The 15,951-nt window shown below is 38.1% G+C and overlaps 1 protein-coding gene and 1 long non-coding RNA gene across 4 annotated transcripts in view; both read left to right on the top strand.

Annotated features, from left to right (window-relative positions):
* TRIM24 (tripartite motif containing 24) overlaps positions 1-15,951 on the top strand; it is a 67,794-nt gene that overhangs the window by 39,653 nt on the left and 12,190 nt on the right. The window contains exons 8-18 of one of the 3 annotated variants that reach the window (XM_020800432.3): positions 942-1,059; positions 1,631-1,908; positions 2,694-2,831; positions 3,592-3,771; positions 4,487-4,622; positions 6,603-6,675; positions 8,647-8,815; positions 9,637-9,923; positions 11,499-11,628; positions 12,365-12,439; positions 15,011-15,160. In XM_020800432.3, coding sequence (XP_020656091.1) covers positions 942-1,059; positions 1,631-1,908; positions 2,694-2,831; positions 3,592-3,771; positions 4,487-4,622; positions 6,603-6,675; positions 8,647-8,815; positions 9,637-9,923; positions 11,499-11,628; positions 12,365-12,439; positions 15,011-15,160 — 1,734 coding nt within the window. Of the gene's footprint in view, positions 1-941; positions 1,060-1,630; positions 1,909-2,663; positions 2,832-3,591; positions 3,772-4,486; positions 4,623-6,602; positions 6,676-8,646; positions 8,816-9,636; positions 9,924-11,498; positions 11,629-12,364; positions 12,440-15,010; positions 15,161-15,951 lie in introns of all 3 variants that reach the window. The other 2 variants (XM_020800431.3, XM_020800430.3) reach the window with 2 other exon arrangements.
* LOC144583121 (uncharacterized) lies at positions 12,446-14,712 on the top strand. Its single transcript, XR_013536726.1, has 2 exons — positions 12,446-13,846; positions 13,975-14,712. It is a non-coding gene; the product is annotated as an uncharacterized LOC144583121 (long non-coding RNA).

The raw sequence follows: 15,951 nt of genomic DNA, 5'->3' as shown, positions 1-15,951 counted from the left end.
GACGATTACCTCGTTAGATGAGGATATCGCTTAACGATGTCTTTTTTGTGATCGCAAAACGATGTTTAGATAGGGAAAATGCGCTTTACGATGATCGGTTCCCTACTTCAGGAACCAATTTTTCGCTTTACGAGGATCAAAAAACAGCTGATTGTTGGGTTTCAAAATGGCCGCCCGCTGTTTAAAATGGCTCCCTGCTGTGTTTAGGAAGGGTTTTTCGCAAGACAGGCACCGGAAAATGGCCGCCCTATGGAGGATCTTCGCTGGACGCTGAGGTATTTCGCCCATTGGAACGCATTGAACCGGTTTTCAAGGCATTTCAATGGGCTTTTTCATTTTGCTTGACGAGGATTTCGTTCTACAGCGATTTTGCTGGAACGGATTATCTTTGTCAAGCGAGGCACCACTGTATTGTAAATAATAATAATAATAATAATAATAATAATAATAATAATAATAATAATAATAATAATAATAATAATAATAATAATAATAATAATAATAATAATTTATTGTCATTGTAAGTATATACACATACAACGAAATTCACAGACACCCAGAGACCAGACACATGCACACACATAAAATTCCCAAACACTCCCCACCCACTAAAAGTCCCCCACTAAAAATACAAACATCTACACCGCAGGCCAAGTTACACAGTCCAACTAATTATTCACTACTGATGGTCTTTAAGCTCATTATTAATTGCAATTATAGCTCTGGGATAAAAACTATTGAGAAAACGTGTGGTCCAAGACATAGGAAAATATCTATAATCAGTGTGGAACTTAATATATTTGTATTTAGTAAATGTTTTTTAAAATATTTTTGTAAGTTTCGTCAGCCTCTTTGCATACTGAAAGCCTTTTCCAGATCATAGCACTTCTTGCAGGAAAATATTTAAGATTTAACTATAATATCTTCTTGATTTTTTCTAGATTACGTATCGATTGAGGTACCTTCTTAGAGCAAGGTGTGATGCCCTACCTATCTCTAATGCCTCTATTCAGTTTCACTGTGACCCTAGTTTTTGGGCCCAAAATATCTTCAATTTAGGTATGATGCATTCCAGTTTAATTCTCTGTTGTGAAAAGTGTTAAATTTGCTGATACATCTGAACTAACTGATGTCATTATCTTGTTTAAAGCAGAGCCATTGATTGCTCATGATAAATTTCTATGTGGAATTATCACTTTTATATAGGTTGGGTGTTTATGTATGAGTCTCTACACTTACATTGCTCTCTGCATATTGCTGGAAGTCCAGGTTAACTGCAGATCCCATTAACATTTCCATAAATCCATGGGAAAAGTGTTTGTGACACTTGACGTATATTTATATATAAGTACATGAGGTTTGCGCCATTGAAGTGACATTAGATTGACATGCTTTAATTTGACATTGTTTGTTTAAAAGCAGTTATCTCATAATGATTGTATTGACCTAGGCAACTTAACAAAGCCATATCTAAATGTAGTTCCTGACTAACTGAAGAAAAATTTTATTTAGATTTTTGACAGACTTTACTAATGCCAGAAAGAATAGTTCATCCAAGGGTATTGCCTAGTGGAATCCAAGGGTGTGAGTAGTAAAACCTTAATTTGTAAATACAATTATTTTTATCCAGGTTCTTTGGTGATTGAAGATAATGAGATCCCACTGCACATGCCTAAAAGCCCTGTGATGGAACAAAGCATGCAGCCACAAAGTGGCTTACCTTCAAATCAGCTATCCAAGTTCCCAACCCAAATCAGTTTAGCTCAACTACGACTTCAGCACATGCAGCAGCAGGTCCTCGCTCAGAGGCAACAGGCTCAACGGAGAGCAGGTCCTGCAGGCCTGCCAAATCCTAGAATTGCAGGGCCTATGCATCAGACTCCTCCTCCTCCACCACCACCACCTCAGGTAAATCAGGGCAGATTCAAAATAGAGGAAACTTAGTTCCTTGTACTTTGTTCAGAAGGAAAGCTAGTAGGATACTGTCTAAAAGCATTATATGAATAAGCTATTTGTACTTTTTATAAAATTATAGCAGCACCATATAGTATGTCTACCAGTGATAATTTGACTGTGCAATTCAGTGTTTTCTGTAGAGTTCCTAGAATATTAGTATCCTTCACAAAGATATCTCTTCTCATGGCCTTTCTTGTTTAAGCAGATTGTAGAATTGTTAGTTGGACGTGGTGGCACTGCGGGTTAAACCGCAGAAGTCTCTGTGCTGCAAGGTCAGAAGACCAGCTGTTGCAAGATTGAACCCACGCAATGGAATGAGCTCCCATCACTTCTACCAGCTCCTGCCAACCTAGCAGTTCGAAAGCATGTTAAAATGCGAATAGATAAATAGGTACCACCAAGGTGGGAAGGTAATGGCATTCCGTGTCTAGTCGCGCTGGCCACGTGACCACGGAAACTGTCTACAGACAAATGCTGTCTTGGAAATGGGGATGAGCACCGCCCCCTAGAGTCGGACACGACTGGACTAAATGTCAAGGGGGAACCTTTAGCTTTACTAGAACTAGTATTATTACTAGTTATTACACAAATTATTTTATGTTGAGGGTGAATCTGAGCTCTAAACTTATACATTTTCTCTGAAAGTCTAGGGTAGATTTCTTTTAATTTATGGAAAACTAGCAAAGGAGATTATTTTATCTTTCCAGCAGCCACCTCCACGTTTGGTTAACTTTCAGAATCACAACCTTAAAGCAAATGGCCCCATTCCTGTGCCTCAGCCTATGAGATTTTCTCAAAACCAGAATGTACACCATTCAGCTGGAAGACCCAATCCATTGCAGATGGCATTTCTGGCACAGCAAGCTATTAAACAGGTAATTTTGCAATATTACATGTAATCAACACTCTTCTCTCTCAAAGAACCTAACTAGTATACAAAACTTAAATGAACAGTAAACAAATTATGACCATAATGATACACATTTCTGAAACATAACTGAGGAATATTTTCTCTTGTACCTGTATTCCTGTTCTAAACACACAGCTGAGAAAAGAGTTAGAGTATTCAGCATATAAATGTTATTATTGATGAGAAGTAAAACATTTATGAATGGTGTTTATCCTTCCACATAAAGTAAAAACTGAAAATAAGACACATTACATTGACATGCAGCAGCTTTAAAATAATACACTGCCCCATAACTTGTAACTGAGTTTCTTATTGTACTATTGTGGGATCATTAGCCTTGACTACATTAATTTTCTTGAGAAAATAATTCTGCAACTTAGGGCTCTCAGCAAAAAATATGTATTTCTTCTTTTCAGACTTAAGTGTCTGTTGGATAGACGTGAGTGTAAAGTACAGTTAGTTATGACATGTTCATGGTGGCTCAATAATCATCGGTTTCAGTTTTGGAGCATTGTTTCCTGTAGCATTTTGTGCACCCATCTCATTGACTTCTGAGATGTCATGTGCCAACTTTGGTATTACAAATTTAAGTAAAATAGATCCAGACTCATAATCCAGATCATTGTAGTTCATTGTTTATTAATCATAATTCATATTAATTATTAGTCTATATGCTGAACTATTTTTCCTTAATTTCCCTTAATATTTTTGTCATATATTTGTAGTGGCAAATAAATAGCGGACATGTTTCTGCTGCTCCCTCAAATGCCAGCAGCACAACATCAACTCCTTCCAGTCCTACCACTAATAATGCTACTGGATATGATGGAAAGATATTTGCCCCACCTATGATAGATCTGACCTCAACAACGGGTGGCTCTTATTCACTGCCTTCTCTTCCTGATGTAAGATGGACATTGTGCTTTGTTTTTATGTCATCTGTTTGGAAGCCTTGTTTTGACATGTATGATGTGTTAAATCTGGAACCTGTTAGGTTACTCATAAAACAGGCGAGTTCAGAGAGCAGCAACATTTCATATGTCTTCTTTCATTAGCTAGGTAACTCGAATTTCTCCCCTTCTCCTGCTGTTAATGGCTATCCAAGAGATGGAGAACTTGTCCTCATGCAGTCTTCCATTCATTTGAGGCTCTTGTTTTAAACTAACAATTTTCAGAATAGTATTTATTTTATTTATTTATTCAATTTGTATCCTGCTCTCATTAGTGTTGCAGCATTACTCTGGGCGGGTTACAGTCTCATAAATAGAAAACACAAATAAAAATAGAAATATTAAAACTGATAACAAAAACCCTTAAAAAAAGGAAAACCAGATGACACCGACTAATCTCAGAGTGGATGGACAAAAAGAGGGCAGGGAAGACGAGGAGGGAAGAGGAAAAAAAGATGGGGGAGGAAGGTAGTAGACATTTCCCAGATATGCAGATGTCTTTACTGGTCTGTAACAAAACTGTCTAGCTCTTGGAAGAAATAACTGAATGTGTGCATGCATGCATGTAAACATCCTCATGTATACTGTATTGCCACCATTGAAGCCTCAGAATTTTAGCTTAGTGAAAAATTCTTCCCTGCTTAACTATCTTACATGATATCATCCTAAGATTGACTGTTCAGCAAATATTTCACTGGAAAGCATTGGGAAGAGAGAGGGAATTGTGGAGATGAGCCAACCCAAACCTTCTTCACGCCAAACTGTCCAGTCTCCAAATTCATCAGTGCCATCTCCAGGCCTTTCAGGTGTGACTACTATTGTGCTTCGTTTAAAATTCTTAATATTGCTCTGAATCCTTAGCAGTGTAACAAAAGACGACACAAAAGATGCATTTTTTAGTATTAAAGCATATAATAGATGATAAAGGGTGCAATTAGTATGAACTGATGTTGTTACTGATTGCTACATGGTTGTGAAGAAAGGAAGGCCACAGAGAAGCTATGTTTTAAGAATTCCCTAGAGAATAGATAATGTAAGAGCATAACATAGATGAGAAAGTAAAGAAATGCGACAGTAGCAAAAAGACAAAAAAGAGGGTACCTAGAAATGTTTAGTTTGCATAGAAGAAATCTTTCAATAAAGAAAAGTTGGATGTCATAGAAGGAAGCAAGAGCATAGAAGAAGTAAAAGTAAAAAACATGTATTAGATGTCAGATGAAACTGGCAGCTAATGCAAAAAAAGGCAAAGAAGAGAAAGAGTTGTTGTGGGTTTTTCGGGCTTCTTGGCCGTGTTCTGAAGGTGGTTTTTCCTAACGTTTCACCAATCTCTGTGGCCGGCATCTCCACGCCCTAGCCAAACTACACCAGAGCACAGTTTGCTGTCCTCTGAAGATGCCGGTCACAGACACTGGCGAAACGTTAGGAAAAACCACCTTCAGAACACAGCCAAGAAGCCCGAAAAACCCACAACAATCATTAGATCCCGGCCGTGAAAGCCTTCGCGAATACAAAGAGAAAGAGTAATTGTAATTAAAAGTGGAAGAAAATCAGGACAGTATGCTGCAAAATTAGTAACTGAATTCAGTTGTGAGAAGACAGTAATGGCAGAGGGAAGAATGGAATAGTTAGTATATAAAGCTTTCCGAGCCTGAACCAGAGATGTTTTGTTGCCTATAGAAAAAAAATTAGCATCTTATAATTACATTTGAATTTATACAAAAATGGATCACTCAAAACACCCCACTCCTGTTCATACGTATCCTTAAAAGTTTCCCAAGGAAGGAGATTCCCTTCCAAAGCAGCCTGTTTTTATGTTAGAAGAAAAAGACAATACTGTAGTTTGTATCCCATATCCCTTTTGATTACAATGGAACCTCAATCTCTTGTCTTGGCTGCTGGATGCTTTATACTGTCTCATGCAACTGTAAAAGCTGTAAATTTAGGGTGGGGAGGAGCTTATAGGAAGAAGGGGGGAGATGGAGGATTTTTAATAAGAATGTGCAGGATACAGGACAAGAAGCCAAACTGTGTAATTTGTGGCCTGCATGGTCCTTGAGAAAAATATAGTGAACCTGTATTCAGACATAGCCCTGGGTTTTTTCTTAACTCTACAATATAAGGACTCAGTACAGTGGTGCCTCGCTTAGCAATGTTAATCCGTGCAGCAAAAATCGCTGCTATGCGATTTCTTCGCTAAGCGATTTTTAAAAGCCCGTAGAAACGCATTAAAACACGTTTAATGCATTCCTATGGGCTTAAAAACTCACCTTATGCGAAAATCCTCCATTGCGGCGGCCATTTTCAGTGCCTCTAAAGCGAGGCAAAACAACGGGTGGCCATTTTGGAACTGCCGATCAGCTGTGCGAAAATGGGGGCTTGATCGGCGGGGGCTTTGCGATGATCGCAGGGAAGCGATCATCACAAAGTCCCCATTTTCGCACAGCTGATCAGGGGGGCTTTGCGATGATCGCTTCCCCGCGATAATCACAAAGCAAATTTTCCCCATAGGGGCCATCGCAAAGCGATCACTCTTGCAGTGACAAAAAGTCCATCGCAAAGCGATTTCATCGTAAAACGGAGCGATCGCTATGCGAGGCACCACTGCACCTGTATTTTACTTGTCATTATTTCTACCTTTGCAGTGTTATGTGGGGTAGAGATAGGGAGTCAAAATAATATTAAACGTTATCTTTAGATTAAAAATCGGCAGATGTTTGTGGGAGCTTCAAAATATAAAATAGGTTTTATGGCAACTTTTTTTTTTCTTTTTCCCATTGATAATTTAGGGCTCCCTACAGTTTCTGGTATTCATCCTCCAGTTCGTTCACCCAGTGCCTCTAGTATTGGAAGCCGAGGCAGGTAAGTTAGATAGTTATAAAGGATAGATTCTCAAATACTACTTTTTTACCAATTAGAAATTGTAAAATTTTGGGGAAACCTCTGTTACTTGTCTATCTGTTATAAAACCTAAAATTATCACTGCTGATTTGCATTTGTTTTATATTAATTTTCCTTTTACTGGTATATTTTTAAATTGAATTTAGGTTTTTATACTTTTATGATATATGCTGAATTTGTTCTATTTTATTGTAAATCACCTTGAATTCTGTTTATGTTATAAATCAAATAAAAATATAAAAGCAGTAGTTACATGCATCTGCAAGGATACTTGCTTTGTTGGAATTACCGTATTTTTCCATTTATAAGACACAGCTTTTTCATAAAATCATTACACTAGAAATTGAGGGGCGTCTTTTACATGGAAATAAGCTGAGATAACTGACAACAAAACGGCACATACCTTGCCTCTGTAAACAGGCTTCCTACAGTCAGGAGACTTAGCTTCCTCCAATCATGAGCCTTATGGAATTGATGTCAGCTGGTGCTGTACAAACCAATTGGAACACACCTCGTTGGAGGTGGAGCCTGTAGGCTCAGATTCAACAGGACTCAAAATGTCTGACCGTTCTGAGCCCAGAGGCTGAATCCTCAAAGCTAAATTTTCTTAATTTGGGGTTTAGAATGTCTTATAAGCGGGGGCATGTTATAAACGGAAAAATACGATACTTGTGTTGCATTCTTCAATAAGCATTAGATGTAGCCAAATATCTCTAAAATCTATCCCAATAAATTTGCTCTAGGAGCAGAAGTACTGGTATCATTAGGTATAGATTAGTGTGAATCTTGAAATGGGAATGTGAGATAGCCATGCTTAGTTTCTGCTTCAGAATTTGTAGGCAAGGTGTCTAGAATGAGAGAGGAAAGTTAGACCATGGAAAGGGGCATTTAAAAAAGGAAAGAAACCTACAAAGTCCCAGTAATGGAAAAAATGGTGAATGACAAGTATAACGTTATAAGACTTATCAGTGACAATAAAATTGAATCTTTTTAGCTCTGGAATGGGCAAGCTGCAAGGCCCTTGCCTGATTTCATGTGGATCTTAGCCTATTTTCAGAAGTCCTTTGCAAGTGATCAGTTTAGATTTCACAGAAGCAATGAGAAGAAAGACGGGGGTGGGAGGGGGGAAGTGATGCACTGTTTGAGTTTTTCTTTTGCCCCACCTGTTACCAACAGATTGACCCAAGAGAATGCAACCTTGAAAAGTTATCTCCTCCATTGTGATATGTGGTAGACTTTCATGTAAGAAAAGCGAGAAGTATTCTGAATGGGAAGAGAGATGATAGATCAATGTAGACAGGAACACTTTTATTTACAGTGGACCCTCTACTTACGGAATTAATCTGTATTGGAACGGTGCCTGCAGGTCGAAAAGTCTGTAGGTCGAGTCTCCATTGACCTACAATACATTGAAAACCGATTAATCCCGTAATCGGCCGTTTTTGTTCCATTTTTGTTCCATGTTGTTGTTTTTCTAGTCTGTAGGTTGATTCTCCGGCTGCAAGTCGAACCTAAATTTTGCAGCCAGAGAAGTCTGTAACTTGAAAAGTCTGTACATCAAGCCGTCTGTAAGTCGAGGGTCCACTGTATTCCTTGCAATAGTTGGTAGTCCAGCCATATTTAATTTTGTAGGTGAAATGATGATGCAATGAAATGATGATGATATTCTTTGAGGAACTTCCAGCTTGGAAAACTGTTTTCAGAGTGTATTTTAAGATCATATTTTGTGACACAATGGCTGAAATAATATTAGATTTAAAATATTTGAACAATGAGACATGGAAAAATTGTAATATGGGGATGTATCTCATAAACCTTATCAGAGTAATCATAGTATGCCCTGCTTTGGATGATCCAAAACACATCTCAGCAGTCTTATTTTGAAATGGTTCAATTTTTCTTTCTTTCCCTCACTGATGCTCTCTTTTTCAGCTCTGGCTCCTCTAGCAGACCATCAGGTGCTGATTCAACACAGAGAGTCCCTGTGGTCATGTTAGAGCCTATCAGAATAAAACAAGAGTCTGGCATGCCAAGTGAGAACTATGATTTCCCAGTTGTAATAGTGAAGCAAGAAACAGATGAAGAATCTCGGAATCAAAATGTAATCACAGTTATTTAAAAAGTCTGAGTACGGAAGGGGAACTATTCCTGATTCTGTAAACTGCTGAATTGTTAAGATTCTACTAAGGGTTTGTTTAATGTTAGATAACAAAGGAAAGTGTGTAGTTCAGAGGTGCATAACTTTTGCCTACCACACGTTTGAACTACAATTTCCATAATTTCTGGCCCCTTAACCTTGGTGGTTGTGGCTGGGATCTGAATAAAAGCTGTATGAGCTTTGACATCTGGAATGCTCTAGTTTGCCTACTCGCAACTAATGATAATTAAGATCTTTCTGGTATTCTCCAAAAATCAGCGCTCATGATGTCTTTTACATTCAAAATCTAAAGACCTCCACATCCTTTAGATCCATATTGACCATGCTTCCATATTAATGTTGCTGCCTTTTCCAGCATAGTCAATATGGATAGAGGCAACTAGCCTTTCCTTTACCCCCAAGAAACTTTGAAAATCTGAATTCTTGCCTTTGCCTACAATCTGTGAGTTTTATTACTCTTCTCTTCAGATGCGTAATTACTTGCATGAACAAAGTGCTGAGGGGAGGGCACAAGGGGTAGCTGCCTCTTTTCTTGATGACAGTGTCAGGAAGGATAGTGACTGAACAGAACTTAAAATTGAAGTTTTTCATGGTGGTGACTTTCTAAAGCTTATTGAATTATACCGTAGTAGTTGGTTAGTTGGCTGTCACAATTCCCTTATTATCAAAGATGCACAATTATGTGTACAAAAATTAATATTTATACATATGTGCTAGTTAGTCAACCTTAGCATTGATGTGTATTTTTTTAAATCCCCCCGCAGTCTAGATTTCCAAGAACCTTGCTTACTTCAATGTTGTTGAATAATAATCGCTGCCCTGAAAAAATAGCCTTGAACAGTGAAACACCAGACAGTACAGGAGACCAGTCATCTGATGACAAGGCAGCATGGACAGGAGCTTCTCATGTTGGAGATGGCAGGAAAGAGGATGACCCTAATGAGGATTGGTGTGCAGTGTGTCAGAATGGAGGAGAACTTTTGTGTTGTGATAAATGTCCTAAAGTGTTCCACCTTTCTTGTCATGTTCCCACACTCAGGAATTTTCCTAGGTAAAATGCATTGTGCTCTGAAGTGATCTTAAATTTTAATTAAAAGAATTGTTTTCTGATTTTGAAGTCATGATAGGAGCCCTCAGTATAAGAATAAGTCTCTGGGTATGTGAAACAGGATTAGTTTTGTGATGCTTGATTTGAGGAATGTGGTTGGAAGGATTTTCTTCTCCCACCAGCCTTATGTCACTGATGTGGCTTTGTTGGTATTTATGTAGACTCACTACTGCTAGTAATCTTCTAGACCAGAGGTTCCCAACCCCAGTCTGTGGCCCAGTGTCAGTCCGTGGCCTGAGACAGACCTTCCTCTCCCCCACCCCCACATGCACTCCGTCCCACACAGCTCGTTTGCGCTTACACGCAGGCGAGCCTGCACAAGCACTGCACTGCCCTTTGCACATGAGCATGCGTACGCCCATACAAGTGCCTTCGTGCATGCACCGAGGGGGTGCCCTGCGTTCCCCAGCCAGTCCACAGGGCTAAAAAGGTTGGGGACCACTGTTCTAGACTTAGTTTTGCTCTTATTTTAAATACTATTTAGTAAAACCTCTTTTTTATATTACACTACTTAAAAACATTAAAATGTAAATAACCGTGAGGCATCCTGTTACCATACTGGCTGAATAGCTCTGTGGGTAGAAGCAGGGAGCAGGAGTTCAGTTCCCTGTTGGCTTCCAGGAGGAGAGCCAGGTTGTGTGACCTTGCTGCCACTGTCCTAGAGTACTACCAGAAGGAGGAACTCATAAGCCATTTCTGAGAACTTTATACATAATAAACTTTGAAAAGTGTCTGCATAACTCAGAATCTACTGGCTGTCACTTAATTTTTAATTGCTGTTAATTATCAATATTAATTATCTCATTGTTTTAAAACAAGCCTGATAAGTAGTAAGATACAAGGTTGACCAGCATATTCCTATGATGTTACAGAAGCATGATATTCAAACCTGTCTTGGTTTCTTTTTAAATTGATAGCAAATATTTTTCAAGTAATAAATGTATTTCTAAAATTATTGTGAAAGGTCCTTCAGCTTGATCCAACAAAGTTTCTATACCACATCCTGCTTGTGCTTTTGTCTGTTATTTAATCTGTTTCTTTAGTTTTTTTCCACCTTCTTTTGGTTATTTAATTTATGTTACTTAAAACTACTATATTTTAAAACACAAGATTGACATTCTGATCAGTCTTGTATTCTAGTCGGGTTTGCTCATTCAGAAATAGAGCTGGAGTTGAAGGGCTAGTGGCTCTAAAAACAAGGCACTTTCTGTGTCCTGTGGGCAGTAAAGAAACACACGCCCCACAGGCCTCCTTGTGCAAACATGGAAAGAAACTTCATGAGTGAAGATCTTTGTCTTCCTCTAGGATGGAAACTTGGATGTTCAGTCATGAAGTTTATTTGCAAGTTTGCATAAGGACATGCGGCTGAGAGGAAGGAGGTAGTGCTATTTGCATGAAGAAATTAGAAAAAAGGCATGTGCTTATCATTTGGCTGTCATAGAAGTTGATAAAAGACTTCTCTTAAAGCACTCAGAACTCAAAAACATGGATTGATGCACATCTGTCTATCTCATTTAGCGGGGAATGGATTTGTACATTCTGCCGTGATCTCTCTCAGCCAGAAGTAGAATATGATGGCCCAAGTAATGCTTCTGAAGAGAAAAGAAAACTAGAAGGCAATATGGGATTGATACCTGCTGATCGGAGGGTGAGAATACTAGTTTTAACTGCATTGTGTTCATTTTGTAGGTCTTGTAAAACAGTGTGCTGGTAACACACACAAAATATTTCTAAATAATTACTGAGAACACATCCAAAAGGCATCTTGTACATAAGGATCTGTTCTGGCTTTTTATATTTGCATTCTTGATAAACAGATAACGAAATGTCTCCGTGCACACTTACTGCAATGTTATAATATTGTAGTCTCTTAGTTTCTAATGTTATCATTTACATGGGTCACACATGTGAGCAATGAGGAGTGAATAAATGAGAGATTTGTAAGACTACTTATTCCAGAATAGCAATTGGAATCAGAGTTCTTCTGGCATACTACTTTACAGTCTTCCTAGGTTTTTATTTAGTTAGAAGATGAAGATCCAGTGAATGTTTATCACATGTAAAATAGTCAACTTGCTTAGTCCATATCATCTTTGAAATTTTGGGTAAATACACCATTTAATTAATGAAGCAATCATTCTTTAGATGTTTATGTATGTGTGTGTGGTCCATTTTGTCAGTACTTCAAGAAAATTATATATTTGCATCAAAATAGTTTAGCGACAGAAGGAGGGTTCTGTGTATATGTGTGTGAGAGTGTATGTGTGAGAGAGAGATGTCAGAATTTCAATAGGCTCTCTGAGTGTACTTCCCAGAGACTCCAGTGCTGTTCTGCTTTTTTAAGTTTCTATTTCAGGTAACTACATTTCTCTTCATTTCTGCAGAAGTGTGAAAGACTGCTACTGTATCTTTACTGTCATGAAATGAGCCTTGCTTTTCAAGATCCAGTTCCTCCTATGGTACAGTTGTCACTTTATTACTTGTATTATGTTAGTAGCACTGATTGCTAGTGAAAAAAGTTCATTTCTCGACTTCAATGCAGTATATAAAGTCAGTGTTAACAGGCAGAAGACTTTGATGCAAACCAATGACATATATGAGTCATATTTGAATCTTGTTTTTTAAATAGATGCAGGTTCACAACAGTTTATGGTATCTGTATGCAGTGGTACCTCGCAAGACGAACTCGTGCCACGAAAAACTCACAAGACGAAGGCATCTTGCGATTTTTCTTTGACTCGCAAGACAGCTTTTCTTATGGCCATGCTTCACAAGATGATTTTTTTTTCCATCTTGCAGTCATTTTTGCAAGATGAAAAAATTGGCATTCATCTTGCGAGGCATCTCAGAGGGATGCATTGAAGGCAATTTCAATGCATTCCTATGAGAAACCGTGCTTCGCAATACGATCGTTTTCGCAGTATGAAAGGACTCGCGGGACGAATTGTTTTCATCTTGCGAGGCACCACTGTATTTATATTTAGTGCATATAATTAAAGTAAATTATGCTAGATATATCTTTGCTAGGGAAGACATATATCTATTTGGCATTAGGAAGCATCCACATCTTTTGGATAATCTTCCCTTATTACCAAGAAAGGCAGAAATCACATGATGTATGAAATTTGAGAAAATTCTGGGTCCTCTCCTCTTTTCAGTTTTTCCTTCCCTCTCTTATCAAGGTCATTTGTCCACCTTGGGAGCTTTTATCTAGCCAGTGTGAGCACTATGTGGCAGTCTTCACTTAACATGTTGAGGTTATGTCTAGAGGAATCTTATTTTAAAAAGAGCACTAATATTGCTCTTTTCAGATACCCTGCAGTACCCATCCTGTTGAAGAATATAACTTCAAAGGAAGCAAATCTCACCCATAGAATCTCAGTGAAAAATATCTCTACATTACTCTGAAGAAAGTCCATGAAGCAGCAGATTTGTTCATACATGCTTTCTGCACCTAATTTGTCTTTGCCTGAGGCTCACTCTTAGAGATGAAGGCTCTTCTAAATAACCATGATTGTGAGACACTGCATAGATGTATCCTCAAGCTGCACAGAAGGCTGGCTTTGTGACAGATGCCAGATAGTATTCTTTCACAGTCCCAGATAGTATTCTTTCACAGTCTTTGTTAGAGTCCTTCTAGAATAGAACCCTAGTATTTCAGATGAAGCAAATCCCCTAGTGCATGGTATTCCTGCTGTTTTAATCTGGAAAAAATGCACCAAAGATCAGTGGATTTTCCAATAGTAAGCTTGCTAGAGCAAATATTCTTTACACAAAGGAGTTTAGACTGGGCACATCTCATACCAGTAAATGCCTCCTCACTCTTAACAGAGAATGGGAACACTCACCATGAAAGTCCATTCTGGGTGAGTATGCAAGAGGCACCACACCTATACAGGTAGTTTACATATTTTTTGTGGCTTTTTATTCTGTTTTGTCTTGTTCAAGGGTTACCATTTCTCCTTTGCTTTCCTGCCATTCCTTTCCTACATAGCTCGCTTATCAGCTTGGTTGCATACAAAAGTTGGAAAGAGGAGCCAAAGGGCCCAGATATAGTTAAAGTTCAGAACTCATGTAATCCGTGCCTCAATGCCTCCAGCATACCAGCCGAGAATAAACTTCATTGTGAGTTTTCAGTGTTCCATTTTGTTACCTTTTGTGGAGATGCACAGCTTTAATATAAGAGTGGAGAATAGGAAGAATAGAGCATCTCTTTCTCATAAAGCTGCAGGAAAGGTTTCTCCAATTTGGTTCCTAAAGACCCAGCTGCAGGTTCTGTTATAGTCATTTTGATGTGGATTGGGAGAGACTACAGTTCCCTATCATCAGGCATTAAAGCTACAACTAGTAGCTATTTTTGAAACAAATTGTGCTTTGGTGTTGTTAGTAAACTACTGCAGATTCCTCCTGTAATGGTATACCCACCAGTATGCGAACATTTTGATCCCCTGAATCACTGCACAGAATCGTTATTAACCTGACAACAGTGAATAATCAGCCCAGGAGCTTGTTCCAGAAAGCATACATGCAGACTACTTAGGAGCTTTTGTGACTTTCCTTGCTTACCCAGCAATCTGTTGAAGCAGAGCACAACTGTATTGTAACAAGCTACCTATTCTTTCTGAGAATACACTTCTCCCTTGACTTGTATGGATTTGAGAACATTGTTTTGATTATACATGGATTTTTTTCAATAATATTTCAATGAGTAAATAAATATTCAATAAATAAATATCCAATAATTACTGTGCCCCTGGCCACCTAGAACTGGGGCATGAGTTCAAGATCAAAGGTCTTAATGTGGCTGTATGTGTGTGTGTGTGTGAATCAGCTGTTTATACTTTGTAATTTTTGACGGCACAGGAGTTATACACAGATTTTGATCTACATAGGGGTCTGGGACCTCTAACCCCAGCATTGTTACAGTACTTCTGCAGAGTAACAATCTTTACCCAGTAGAAGATCCCGCTGAATCCATCCCCTTACACATCAAAGTTAATCTTTGTAAATACTGATCTGTTTCTTTTTAGGTGCCCGACTACTACAAAATAATAAAGAAGCCAATGGACTTGTCCACTATCAAGAACAGATTGCAAATGCATCACCCATTATACACAAAACTGGAAGATGTTGTAGCTGATTTCAGACTGATCTTTCAAAATTGTGCAGAATTTAATGAGGTTAGAAAATTCTTCAGTGCATTGTTTTGATATTCCTTTAAGCTATCAGCTTTCACTAGCAGTGTCCCATGCTGGAGAATTTCCTCTCAAAGATAATTTAGCCTGGCGCCTTCTGTGAGCTTCTGATGGGAGCTAAATTTGTATTGTTCATAGAAGCTTTTGCCCTCAAGGACTGGTTTTTAAAGCTGGCTATGAAAGAATATTTTGGATTTGCTTTTAAATAATGTCAAGTTTTAAGAATAATATTTTACTTTATTTTTATTAATTTTAATCTACTGGAAATCATTGTGGGAGTTCTGGTGATAAAGAAATGCTTTAAATAAATAAGAAAGGAATAATTTGTTAGCCTTTATCTACCTGTTAATTACCTATAGCAGATTAAAAACACTGTTAAATAAGTATGTACCTAAGTTCATTTGGTGAGTTTTGTCCTAGGCTTCATGCAAACAGTGGCTACTTAATATTATTGATCCAAACATAGATTTCTCTATAAAATGCAAGTATTAGAAAGCAACTAAGATAACATTATATAATAATCACTTATTATTATAACGGAGTACATTGCTGAGTCTTCTCTGCTACTGGTTTCTTTGTTAAGCTGCATGGCAATTTTGTCTCAGGCAAGAGAGTTTCAATGCGAGAGAAGTTGCCTAACTCAAGGAATCGTACTTTGTACAGTTTTAATATTTTTAACATTACAAATTTTGAGTCCTTGTCCCAGACTCCTTATAGAATAAAATTCTATGCGAATGAAATGTACAAAAGAGGCTCAGCATTAAATATGAGATAGG

The sequence above is a fragment of the Pogona vitticeps genome, chromosome 5, assembly GCF_051106095.1.
Source record: "Pogona vitticeps strain Pit_001003342236 chromosome 5, PviZW2.1, whole genome shotgun sequence".
NCBI classification, from domain to species: domain Eukaryota; kingdom Metazoa; phylum Chordata; class Lepidosauria; order Squamata; family Agamidae; genus Pogona; species Pogona vitticeps.
The sequence above is the reverse complement of the archived record's forward strand: the minus strand, read 5'-3'. Positions and strand labels throughout refer to the sequence as shown.